This window comes from Cherax quadricarinatus, chromosome 39, assembly GCF_038502225.1.
Source record: "Cherax quadricarinatus isolate ZL_2023a chromosome 39, ASM3850222v1, whole genome shotgun sequence".
NCBI lineage: Eukaryota > Metazoa > Arthropoda > Malacostraca > Decapoda > Parastacidae > Cherax > Cherax quadricarinatus.
This window is the reverse complement of record NC_091330.1, coordinates 12,272,789-12,286,360: the sequence shown is the minus strand read 5'-3', so window position 1 is coordinate 12,286,360 and position 13,572 is coordinate 12,272,789. Positions and strand designations below refer to the sequence as shown.

Sequence of the window (13,572 nt, the reverse complement as noted above, 5' to 3'; positions counted from 1 at the left end):
GTCCTCAAGAGACGTCCTCAAGAGACGTCCTCAAGAGACGTCCTCAAGAGACGTCCTCAAGAGACGTCCTCAAGAGACGTCCTCAAGAGACGTCCTCAAGAGACGTCCTCAAGAGACGGTTTTCTTGTTTTCTGTGCCGTTTTTCTTGTTTTTCTCTTTCCTATTCTTTTATTCTCTTTTCTAATCTTATTCTACTTATTTACCGTTTTTCTTTCATTGAGATCCATTACTATGTCTTATAATAATTATCGGTGCTGTTTTATCAACCTCCTCCTACGCGTCTTTCGACGCCTCCTGTCTCCTACGCCGCCTCCTATGCCTATGTCTCCTACGTCTTCTATGCCTGCCTCTTATACCTACACCTCCTATGCTTCCACCTATGCCTCCTATGCTTCCTCTTACGCCTTCTATGCCTATGTCTCATATGCCGCCTCCTACACCTACGCCTCCTACGCTTCCTCCTATGCCGCCGACGTATCAGAACACGGAGCACCAGAGCAGAACTCACACATGAGCGAGCCCAGAAACTAGAGCCAGTGTAAAGGCAGGCAGTGCGACCAATCCTGCAGCTGAAGGACCTGAAACTGAGTACGAGAAAAATACCTTACACCATTATGAGACCCAGGGGAGACACAGGCACAATGTACATGATACTCAAGGCACTCAACAGAGCGGATATATTGAGGAAAGGGGATATAGAAAAGGGTACGAGTCAAAGGGACGTCAAGATGTATTTCTCCAGCCTAAAGGGGGAGTTGGAGAATGGAACTACCTGGGAAAATTAGTGAAAGACGCAGTTGTAAGGTTAGGCATGAAACGATTCAAGAGGCTATGAAATAGTATAACCGGTTGTAAGGAGTTGACAGGCAGGAAACTAGACTCGACAACAGCAACCACGTGTACACACACACACACACACACACACACACACGAGCCAGGAGTTGAGTATCGACCCCTGCAACCACAATTAGGTGAGTACACACACGATAATGACGTATAAAATACTGAGAGGAATTGACAAGGTGGACAAGGCCAGAATGTTTCAGAGATGGGACACAGCAACAAGCGGTCGCAACTGGAGGTTAACAAGTCAGATGAATCATAGGGATGTTAGGAAGTATTTCTTCAGTCTTAGAATTGTCAGAAAGTGGAACTATCTGGAGAGTGAAATAATGGAGGCAGGATCGATACACAGGGATTAAGATAAGGTTGGATAGTGCTCCTGGAGCAAGAGAGTGGACCTAGTAGCGACTAGCAAAGAGGTGGGGTCAAGAGCTATAAATCAACCCCTGAAACCACAAATAGGTATACACACACACAGTACCAGGACCACTGTGGCAAGATATCAAACACTTTACCGCTTCGAACTGCAGCCTGGGGGCGGGGTCGTCCGCTCTTTGACTTACCGGGGAAAAAAAAGGAGAGGAAAAAAGTGTGATTTTGATTTGCTGGCGACCATCAAAGTGAGAATTAGAATCAAATGGTTTTATTGAAAACTATCTCTCTCTCTTTCTCTGTCCCTCTAACAGATATAAAACTATTTTTACCTTTGATCCCCTTAGAAGGAAAATAAAACCTGCGTATAACTTTCAGTAAGATTGAAAATCATTATAATCAGAAAGAAGCGCTAAACCACAAGGGTTATACAGCGTAAGATTGAGAAGAGCGACCAAGAAGTGTTTATACGCAGCTTGATCCAAGTTGATCTTGTCTACTGTAACTACGTTGTGGGAGGAACCTTGTAGCTCTAGATGAGTTAGTGTTTTATTCATGGGGAAACACTAAACCTGTAGGAGAAACACAGTAGATGTATTAGTAATGGGTTAAAAGTCTTTACCATGTGTGAACTACACCTTGTGGTAGTGCCTCCCTTGATGTTAGTGCCACCCTTATTGGTAGTGCCTCCCTTGATGGTAGTGTCACCCTTGATGGTAGTGCCACCCTTATTGGTAGTGCCTCCCTTGATGTTAGTGCCACCCTTATTGGTAGTGCCTCCCTTGATTACGGTAGTGCCACCCTAGATGGTAGTGCCACCCTTATTGGTAGTGCCTCCCTTAATGGTAGTGCCACCCTTGATAGTGTCACAATGGTAGTGCCACCCTTAATGGTGGTGCCTGTTAATAGTGCCTCCCTTAATGGCAGTGCCTCCCTTAATGGATGTTACCTATCCTACCACCACTGGTTCAACACTTATCCACAATCTCAAAAAAAAAAAAAGCCAAGTGTCTATTGACAAGTGCCTTAGACAACTTCTAACTAATACGTACAACAATGTACCGAATGTTTTTCAAGTAAAAATAAAAAAAATACTAGATATAACATTTTGAAAGACCTGGGAAGGGGCCGGGGGGGGGAAATGGAGGGTGAAATTCCCTAGGCACTGAGCTTCCTTCCCCAGACCAAAGTCCCCCCTCCCCTCCCCTGCCTTCCCCCCCCCCCTCAAGAAGGGCCGGGCAAACCTCACGAGGGTAGCAAAGTTCCGCCCACACGACTGCTACTTACGGCATTACTCAGGGGGGGAGGGGGAGGGGGAAAAATTTCCTGCTGATATCCCTAGGGGCGGCAGCTATCAAAGTTACGCTCGGGAGGAACTTGGTGCAGACGAAGGCGGCAGGGAGCGAGGTGGGGGGGGGGGAGATTACAGGGAAGGACGCAGGGGGCTAGCGGGGGTCGTCCTTGGAGTGAAAGGACGCAGGGGGCTGGCGGGCGTCGTCCTGGGAGGAGAGGGAGGACGCAGGGGGCTGGCGGTCCTAAGCGGCAGGGAAGGACGCAGGAGGCTGGCGGTCCTAAGCGGCAGGGAAGGACGCAGGAGGCTGGCGGTCCTAAGCGGCAGGGAAGGACGCAGGAGGCTGGCGGTCCTAAGCGGCAGGGAAGGACGCAGGAGGCTGGCGGTCCTAAGCGGCAGGGAAGGACGCAGGAGGCTGGCGGAGGGCGGTCTGGGCGGCCGAGAATGACCAGTCTGGGGAAAAGTTACAAAGCAAAATGAGGAATGGTGTAATTGGAAGCGAAATTCGAATCTGCCGCAACCCACAGGGAAGAGGGAGGGGGAGAGACAGACAGAGAGAACATAGGGTAGCACAAGACTCTGCAGTTCACACTAAGGCTATTATCTACTTAGAAGAAAAAAACTATGCCCTACTTCCCCATCCCTAAAAAAAAAAAAAAAAGATATACGATAAACACAGAAGCGGGTGGGAAGAATGGTTTACTACTGGTAATACCTCTACTATAACAGAAATAGTACTACTGTTACTATTTATGACAGACAGACAGACAGACAGACAGACAGAGAGAGAGAGAGAGAGAGAGAGAGAGAGAGAGAGAGAGAGAGAGAGAGAGAGAGAGAGAGACAGAGACTCCCTTCACAACCAGTTAGGAGGTTACAGTACTGGGGGTCGTGTGCTGGACGACAAATATCTTTCCACATTACCCAAGGTAAAAACAAACCAAAAAAAAAAAAAAAGTCTACTAACTTTGGTGTTCTTTAAAAGTCGGTGAGGGGGGGGGGGGACAACTTTCCACTTAAACCACCACCTAACCCTCGCCCCAAAATCTTTCCCCTTGACAATTTCTCTTACCCCCCCTCCCTCGCTTCCCCCCCCCCCCCCCTCCCTACCTTCCCCATTTTTCTCCTAATATCGTATCGCATTTCTTATTCTCACTCCTTTTTGCTCCCTACATCCCTTCACCCCTCTTTTCCCTTTTCTTCATATCTCCCTCATCTTCTCCAGCTTCTACTTCTATTACTACTACTGTTTCTCCTAGCACACCAGCTGTTGATACTAGCACTGATGCTACCAATATTGCTGTTAATACTAGTTACTACTGCTGCTCCATCGACCGCTGATCTTAAGCTGATCTTAATGCTGCTACTGGTGCAGATGTTGATACTTTTGCTACTCAGCTTCTGATGCAAGCTCCTTATGTTGTTGTTGCTACTACTGCTCCTATGGCTGCCGTTGCTGCTGCACATATGGCTGCCGTTGCTGCTGCACATATGGCTGCCGTTGCTGCTGCACATATGGCTGCCGTTGCTGCTGCACATATGGCTGCTGTTGCTGCTCGTACTACAACTGGAATCCTTTAATTAAACACGAACTTGCTACAGTGTGTATCCAAGCTGCATCAAGTTGCAGAAGTTGCAGACGGAGCGAGGTTGGTCGGTGTCTGCGACGAATGCCTAAGTAGGTCTTGCCTGATGTGTACCGCACTCCTCTGCCTGGTCCAGCTACTGTGTGGTCCAGCTACTGTGTGGTCCAGCTACTGTGTGGCCCAGCTACTGTGTGGCCCAGCTACTGTGTGGTCCAGCTACCGTGTGGCCCAATTATTCTGCCTCGTCCAGCTATTTTGGGGACCAGTTACTCTCTGTGTTAGTATATTCTGAGTCAGATTGTATTAAATTAGGTTAGCAAATATTAGGTTATATTAGGTTAGTTTCTGTTAGTTATTTTACATTAGGTTTGGTAGTTTGATTAACTTACGCTAGGCTATGTTAGGTGGTATTAAATATAGTCTGGAGCAAAACGATCAGATTGGTCTACGAATATGTTCTATTCTTCCCCGTGATATTCTCCTGTCTTTTACAGATCCTTTCCCCCCCCCCCTCGTCGCCTGGCACTTCAGTATCTCCCCTTTACCTGTATGGTATTCCGGGGATCAACGTCCCCGTGGCCTAGTCCTTGACTAGATTCCCTCTCACATATTTAACATTTTTTTAAAGCAACATTAACCTGTGGTGGTGGCGGTGTTTTTCTCGGGAGATGAAAAGTGTCCCCCTGACGGGGCTCTTAATACAACGACCCACTCACTGGAGGTTTTCAGGTCGTCTGAGCGAGGTCTTTCCCTGGCTCACCTGTCCATCAGCAAAGAATATCACATCATGAGATAAAGTTCTCCACCATTCAAAGTAAAGTAAGCGCAGGATACAGCAGCATGCTTTACAAGAATAATAAAGAAAAGATTTAAAGAGTCCAGAGCAAGTTCTTATCCTGACATCGTTTCGGTCTGTGTAAAACTCTCCAGAGAGAGGAGTTGCCACAACAAACGCTGCTCTGCACCTGTGTCTAGCCTTCAGGATAACACTGCCTTGCGTCCTCTTTGCTTCTCTCTTATTACACTCAAATCCTGAGCTCCATAAAATTGTTGCGGAAATTTGAAGGGATTTGCATGGCATTTCCTGGACATCTGATCCATTTTGTTTACTTTTACTACGAGTGATGCGATTTTCCGCAAAGCTATTCACAAACTTTCCTTTCTGGGACGCTATAACATTTTTACGATAATTCAGATTAAGTTTTTACGGCAATACTTTATATATTCCACAATTTTTTTTACGATAGTTATTTCTCCGTTCATTTTGACTTGTGATAGGCAATTTCACTGGGCATTTTTTCATTAGTTTGTGTCATAGTTCTGTTTCTGAGAATTCACAAATACCCAGAAGGACGCTACAGATCATGAAGTCAAAATCTTGGGTATTTTGATGTATACTCAGTCAGGTCTAAGACCCATTGTCTTAGGCTCATCAATAATAATAATGTTGAATTTTGTTATTTTTTGAGAGCCTGTTCTTTCAAAAAATTCACAAGTCATAAATGCAGCAAATTACTCGAAACGGGGGAAAAAAAAAAATCACAAGAAAATTGTTAGGGATTTCTAAGAATCTTTACACACTTACTTGTATACGATACTTCTAGACTGTTTGTTGTCAGACTTTGTTAATGTGATTTGTTGGGATGACACGTGAGGAGGTGTTGTGCTAGGTTGAAAAAAATATAATACAATATATGACTTTTTTCCTATGTTCACTTTTATCCTGTGTCTCCTCCCTCACTCATCCTCCCTCACTCGTCCTCCCTCACTCATCCTCCCTCACTCATCCTCCCTCACTCATCCTCCCTTACTCATCCTCCCTCGCTCATCCTCCCTCGCTCATCCTCCCTCGCTCATCCTCCCTCGCTCGTCCTCCCTCGCTCGTCCTCCCTCGCTCGTCCTCCCTCGCTCGTCCTCCCTCGCTCGTCCTCCCTCGCTCGTCCTCCCTCACTCGTCCTCCCTCACTCGTCCTCCCTCACTCGTCCTCCCTCACTCGTCCTCCCTCACTCGTCCTCCCTCACTCGTCCTCCCTCACTCGTCCTCCCTCACTCGTCCTCCCTCACTCGTCCTCCCTCACTCGTCCTCCCTCACTCGTCCTCCCTCACTCGTCCTCCCTCACTCGTCCTCCCTCACTCGTCCTCCCTCACTCGTCCTCCCTCACTCGTCCTCCCTCACTCGTCCTCCCTCGCTCATCCTCCCTCGCTCATCCTCCCTCGCTCATCCTCCCTCGCTCATCCTCCCTCACTCATCCTCCCTCACTCATCCTCCCTCACTCGTCCTCCCTCGCTCGTCCTCCCTCGCTCGTCCTCCCTCACTCGTCCTCCCTCACTCGTCCTCCCTCACTCGTCCTCCCTCACTCGTCCTCCCTCACTCGTCCTCCCTCACTCGTCCTCCCTCACTCGTCCTCCCTCACTCGTCCTCCCTCACTCGTCCTCCCTCACTCGTCCTCCCTCACTCGTCCTCCCTCGCTCGTCCTCCCTCGCTCGTCCTCCCTCGCTCGTCCTCCCTCGCTCGTCCTCCCTCGCTCGTCCTCCCTCGCTCGTCCTCCCTCGCTCATCCTCCCTCGCTCATCCTCCCTCGCTCATCCTCCCTCGCTCATCCTCCCTCGCTCATCCTCCCTCGCTCATCCTCCCTCGCTCATCCTCCCTCGCTCATCCTCCCTCGCTCATCCTCCCTCGCTCATCCTCCCTCACTCATCCTCCCTCACTCATCCTCCCTCACTCATCCTCCCTCACTCATCCTCCCTCACTCATCCTCCCTCACTCATCCTCCCTCACTCATCCTCCCTCACTCATCCTCCCTCACTCATCCTCCCTCACTCATCCTCCCTCACTCATCCTCCCTCACTCATCCTCCCTCACTCATCCTCCCTCACTCATCCTCCCTCACTCATCCTCCCTCACTCATCCTCCCTCACTCATCCTCCCTCACTCATCCTCCCTCACTCATCCTCCCTCACTCATCCTCCCTCACTCATCCTCCCTCACTCATCCTCCCTCACTCATCCTCCCTCACTCATCCTCCCTCACTCATCCTCCCACCCTCGTCATCCTCCCACCCTCGTCATCCTCCCACCCTCGTCATCCTCCCACCCTCGTCATCCTCCCACCCTCGTCATCCTCCCACCCTCGTCATCCTCCCACCCTCGTCATCCTCCCACCCTCGTCATCCTCCCACCCTCGTCATCCTCCCACCCTCGTCATCCTCCCACCCTCGTCATCCTCCCACCCTCATCCTCCTCCCACCCTCATCCTCCTCCCACCCTCATCCTCCTCCCACCCTCGTCCTCCTTCCCCCTCATCCTCCCACCCTCATCCTAATTCCCCCTCATCCTCCTTCCCTCTCATCCTCCCTTCCCCTCATCCTCCCTCTCCCTCCTTCTCCCTCACCCTCATCCTCCCTCCCACTCCCACCCTCATCCTCCTCCCACCCTCGTCCTCCTCCCACCCGCGTCCTCCTCCCACCCTCGTCATCCTCCCACCCTCGTCATCCTCCCACCCTCATCCTCCTCCCACCCTCGTCCTCCTTCCCCCCCATCCTCCCACCCTCATCCTAATTCCCCCTCATCCTCCTTCCCCCTCATCCTCCCTTCCCCTCATCCTCCCTCTCCCTCATCCTCCCTCTCCCTCATCCTCCCTCTCCCTCATCCTCCCTCTCCCTCCCTCTCCCTCATCCTCCCTCTCCCTCATCCTCCCTCATCCTCCTCCCACCCTCGTCCTCCTCCCACCCTCGTCCTCCTCCCACCCTCGTCCTCCTCCCACCCTCGTCCTCCTCCCACCCTCATCCTCCCTCTCCCTCATCCTCCCTCTCCCTCCCCCTCCCTCTCTCATCCTCCCTCCCCCTCCCACCCTCATCCTCCTCTCACCATCCTCCTCCCACCATCCTCCTCCCACCATCATCCTCCCACCATCATCCTCCCACCATCATCCTCCCACCATCATCCTCCCACCATCATCCTCCCAACATCCTCCTCCCAACATCCTCCTCCCACCATCCTCCTCCCACCATCCTCCTCCCACCATCCTCCTCCCACCATCCTCCTCCCACCATCCCTCCTCATCCACCATCCTCCTCCCACCCTCATCCTCCCCCCAACATACTCCCTACCTCATCCTCCCACCATCATCCTCCCACCATCATCCTCCCACCATCATCCTCCCACCATCATCTTGCTAGCCCACCATCCTCCCACCATCATCTTGCTAGCCCACCATCCTCCCACCATCATCTTGCTAGCCCACCATCCTCCCACCATCATCTTGCTAGCCCACCATCCTCCCACCATCATCTTGCTAGCCCACCATCACTCCCACCACCATCCTCCCACAATCATCCTCCCACCATCATCCTCCCACCAACATCCTCCCACCATCATCCTCCCACCATCATCATCCTCCCACCATCATCCTCCCACCATCATCCTCCCACCAACATCCTCCCACCATCATCCTCCCACCATCATCCTCCCACCATCATCCTCCCACCATCATCCTCCCACCATCATCCTCCCACCATCATCCTCCCACCATCATCCTCCCACCATCATCCTCCCACCATCATCCTCCCACCAACATCCTCCCACCCTCATCCTCCCACCATCATCCTCCCACCATCCTCCTCCCACCATCATCCTCCCACCATCATCCTCCCACCATCATCCTCCCACCATCATCCTCCCACCATCCTCCTCCCACCATCATCCTCCCACCATCATCCTCCCACCAGCATCCTCCCACCAGCATCCACCCACCATCACCATCATCTCCCACCATCATCCTCCCACCATCCTCCTCCCACCATCATCCTCCCACCATCATCCTCCCACCATCATCCTCCCACCATCATCCTCCCACCATCATCCTCCCACCATCATCATCCTCCCACCATCATCCTCCCACCATCATCCTCCCACCATCATCATCCTCCCACCATCATCCTCCCACCATCATCCTCCCACCATCCTCCTCCCACCATCATCCTCCCACCATCATCCTCCCACCATCATCCTCCCACCATCATCATCCTCCCACCATCATCCTCCCACCATCATCCTCCCACCATCATCCTCCCACCATCATCCTCCCACCATCATCCTCCCACCATCCTCCTCCCACCATCATCCTCCCACCATCATCCTCCCACCACCATCCTCCCACCATCATCCTCCCACCATCATCCTCCCACCAACATACTCCCACCATCATCCTCCCACCATCATCCTCCCACCATCCTCCTCCCACCATCATCCTCCCACCATCATCCTCCCACCATCATCCTCCCACCATCATCCTCCCACCATCATCATCCTCCCACCATCATCCTCCCACCATCATCCTCCCACCATCATCATCCTCCCACCATCATCCTCCCACCATCATCCTCCATCATCCTCCCACCATCATCCTCCCACCAACATACTCCCACCAACATACTCCCACCATCATCCTCCCACCATCATCCTCCCACCATCATCATCCTCCCACCATCATCCTCCCACCATCATCATCCTCCCACCATCCTCCTCCCACCATCCTCCTCCCACCATCCTCCTCCCACCATCATCCTCCCACCATCATCCTCCCACCATCATCCTCCCACCATCATCCTCCCACCATCCTCCTCCCACCATCCTCCTCCCACCATCAACCTCCCACCATCATCCTCCCACCATCATCCTCCCACCATCATCCTCCCACCATCTTCCTCCCACCATCATCCTCCCACCATCATCATCCTCCCACCATCATCATCCTCCCACCATCATCATCCCACCCTCATCCTCCCACCATCATCCTCCCACCATCATCCTCCCACCATCATCCTCCCACCATCATCCTCCCACCATCATCCTCCCACCATCATCCTCCCACCAACATCCTCCCACCATCATCCTCCCACCAACATCCTCCCACCATCATCCTCCCACCAACATCCTCCCACCATCATCCTCCCTCCCTCATCATCCTCCCACCATCATCCTCCCACCATCATCCTCCCACCAACATCCTCCCACCAACATCCTCCCACCATCATCCTCCCACCATCATCCTCCCACCATCATCCTCCCACCATCCTCCCCCCACCATCATCCTCCCACCATCCTCCTCCCACCATCATCCTCCCACCATCATCCTCCCACCATCATCCTCCCACCATCATCCTCCCACCATCATCCTCCCACCATCATCCTCCCACCATCATCCTCCCACCATCATCCTCCCACCATCATCCTCCCACCATCAACCTCACAACATAATCCACCCACCAACACCATCATACTCCCACCATCATCCTCCCACCATCATCCTCCCACCATCCTCCTCCCACCATCATCCTCCCACCATCATCCTCCCACCATCATCCTCCCACCATCATCCTCCCACCATCATCCTCCCACCATCATCATCCTCCCACCATCATCATCCTCCCACCATCATCATCCTCCCACCATCATCCTCCCACCATCCTCCTCCCACCATCATCCTCCCACCATCATCCTCCCACCATCATCCTCCCACCAACATACTCCCACCCTCATCCTCCCACCATCATCCTCCCACCATCCTCCTCCCACCATCCTCCTCCCACCATCCTCCTCCCACCATCATCCTCCCACCATCATCCTCCCACCATCATCCTCCCACCATCATCCTCCCACCATCATCCTCCCACCATCATCCTCCCACCATCATCCTCCCACCATCATCCTCCCACCATCATCCTCCCACCATCCTCCCACCATCATCCTCCCACCATCATCCTCCCACCATCATCATCCTCCCACCATCATCCTCCCACCATCATCCTCCCACCATCATCATCCTCCCACCATCATCCTCCCACCATCATCCTCCCACCATCATCCTCCCACCATCATCCTCCCACCATCATCCTCCCACCATCATCCTCCCACCATCATCCTCCCACCATCATCCTCCCACCATCATCCTCCCACCATTGGGAGAACTGATTAAAAACGTCGACTTTATAAAAAATTGAATACTTAGCACAGCAGCGGAAAGATGTATATATAGTGTGAGTGTCGTGTGTCACTGTCTGGCACTCTCCCCAGCCCTTCTCTCCTTCCTGGCACTCTCCCCAGCTTTCTCCCCTTCCTGGCACTCCCCCCAGCCTTTCTCCCCTTCCTGGCACTCTTCCCAGCCCTTCTCCCATTCCTGGCACTCTCCCCAGCCCTATTCTTCTTTCTGGCACACTCCCCAGCCCTCCTTTTTTACCTGGCACTTTCCCCAACCCTCCCACCTGCCTGGCACTCTCCCTAGCCCTCCTTCCCTGCCTGGCACTCCCCCAGCCATCGTTCCCTGGCTGGCACTCCCCAGCCCGCCTTACCTGCCTGGCACTCCCCCAGCCCTCCTTCCCTGTCTGGCACTCCCCCAACCCTCCTTCCCTGCCTGGCACTCACCCAGCCCTCCTTCCCTGCCTGGCACTCCCCAGCCCTCTTTCCCTACCTGGCACTCCCATCAGCCTTCCTTCCCTACCTGGCACTCCCCCAGCCCTCCTTTCCTGCCTGGCACTCTCACTGCCCTCCTTCCCTGCCTGGCACTCCCCCAACCCTCCTTCCCTGCCTGGCACTCTTTTTACCCCTCCTTCCTTGCCTGGCACTCTACCCAGCCCTCTTTCCCTGTCTGGCACTCTTTCCAGCCCTCTTTTCCTGCCTGGCACTCTTCCCAGCCCTCCTTCCCTGCCTGGCACTCTTTCCAGCCTTCCTTCCCTGCCTGGCACTCCCCAGCCCTCTTTCCCTACCTGGCACTCCCTCTAGCCCTCCTTCCCTACCTGGCACTCCCCCCATCCCTCCTTCCCTGCCTGGCACTCCCACTGCCCTCCTTCCCTGCCTGGCACTCCCCCAGCCCTCCTTCCCTGCCTGGCACTCTTTTCACCCCTCGTTCCTTGCCTGGCACTCTTCCCAGCTCTTTTTCCCTGTCTGGCACTCTCTCAAGCCCTCATTTCCTGCCTGGCACTCTTCCCAGCGCTCCTTCCCTGCCTGGTACTCCTTCCAGCCCTCCTTCCCTGCCTTGCACTCCCCCAGCCTTCCTTCCCTGCCTGGCACTCTCCCCAGCCTTTCTCCCCTGCCTGGCACTCTCCCCAGCCTTTCTCCCCTGCCTGGCACTCTCCCCAGCCTTTCTCTCCTGCCTGGCACTCTCCCCAGCCTTTCTCCCCTGCCTGGCACTCTCCACAGCCTTTCTCCCCTTCCTGGCAGTCCCCAGCCTTTCTCCCCTTCCTGGCACTCCCCCCAGCTCTTTTCTCCTTCCTGGCACTCTCCCCAGCTCTTTTCCCCTTCCTGGCACTCTCCCCAGCTCTCCTTTCTTACCTGGCACTTTCCCCAACCCTCCCCCATGCCTGGCACTCTCCCCAGCCCTCCTTCCTTGCCTGGCACTACCCAGGCCTCTTTCCCTGCCTGGTACACTCCCCAGCCATCCTTCCCTGACTGGCACTCTCCCCAGTCCGCCTTACCTGCCTCGCACTCCCCCCAGCTCTCCTTCCCTGCCTGGCACTCCCCCAACCTTCCTTCCCTGCCTGGCACTTCCCAGCCCTCTTTCCCTACCTGGCACTCCCCCAGCCCTCCTTCCCTGCCTGGCACTCTTCCCAGCCCTCCTTTTCTGCCTGGCACTCTTCCTAGCCCTCCTTCCCTGCCTGGCACTCTTCTCAGTCCTCCTTCCCTTCCTGGCACTCTCCCCAGCCCTCCTTCCTTGCCTGGCACTTTCCCCAACCCTCCCTCTGCCTGGCACTCTCCCCAGCTCTTCTCTCCTTTCTGGCACTCCCCAGGCCTCTTCCCCTGCCTGGCACACTCCCCAGCCCTCCTTCTCTGACTAGCACTTTCCCCAGCCCTCCTTCCCTGCCTGGCACTCTCCCCAGCCCGCCTTCCCTGCCTGGCACTCCCCAACCCTCCTTCCCTGCCTGACACTCACCCAGCCCTCCTTCCCTACCTGGCACTCCCTCCAGCCCTCCTTCCCTACCTGGCACTCCCTCCAGCCCTCCTTCTCTACCTGGCACTCCCTTCAGCCCTCCTTCCCTGTCTGGCACTCCCCCAGGCCTCCTTCCCTGCCTGGCACTCCCGCAGCCCTCCTTCCCTGCCTGGCACTCTTTTCACCCCTCCTTTCTTGCCTGGCACTCTTCCAAGCCCTCCTTCCCTGTCTGGCACTCTCTCAAGCCCTCCTTTCCTGCCTGGCACTCTTCCCAGCCCTCCTTCCCTGCCTGGCACTCTTTCCAGCCTTCCTTCCCTGCCTGGCACTCTTTCCAGCCTTCCTTCCCTGCCTGGCACTCCCCAGCCCTCTTTCCCTACCTGGCACTCCCTCTAGCCCTCCTTCCCTACCTGGCACTCCCTCCAGCCCTCCTTCCCTGTCTGGCACTCCCCCAGCCCTCCTTCCCTGCCTGGCACTATCAATGCCCTCCTTCCCTGCCTGGCACTCCCCCCAGCCCTCCTTCCCTGCCTGGCACTATCAATGCCCTCCTTCCCTGCCTAGC

At 54.5% G+C, this 13,572-nt stretch overlaps 1 protein-coding gene across 2 annotated transcripts in view; it reads right to left on the bottom strand.

The window, feature by feature from the left end:
* Positions 1-1,662: 1,662 nt before the first annotated feature.
* The window catches only part of LOC128696247 (bestrophin-2-like), a 58,984-nt gene continuing 47,074 nt past the window's right edge, over positions 1,663-13,572 (bottom strand). Inside the window, exon 9 of one of the 2 annotated variants that reach the window (XM_053787380.2) lies at positions 1,663-1,787. Coding sequence is in view for 1 of the 2 variants with exons in the window: in XM_070092378.1 (XP_069948479.1) it covers positions 1,782-1,787 (6 nt within the window). In the remaining variant the exon portion in view is untranslated. The remainder of the gene's footprint in view (positions 1,788-13,572) is intronic. The other variant, XM_070092378.1, reaches the window with a different exon arrangement.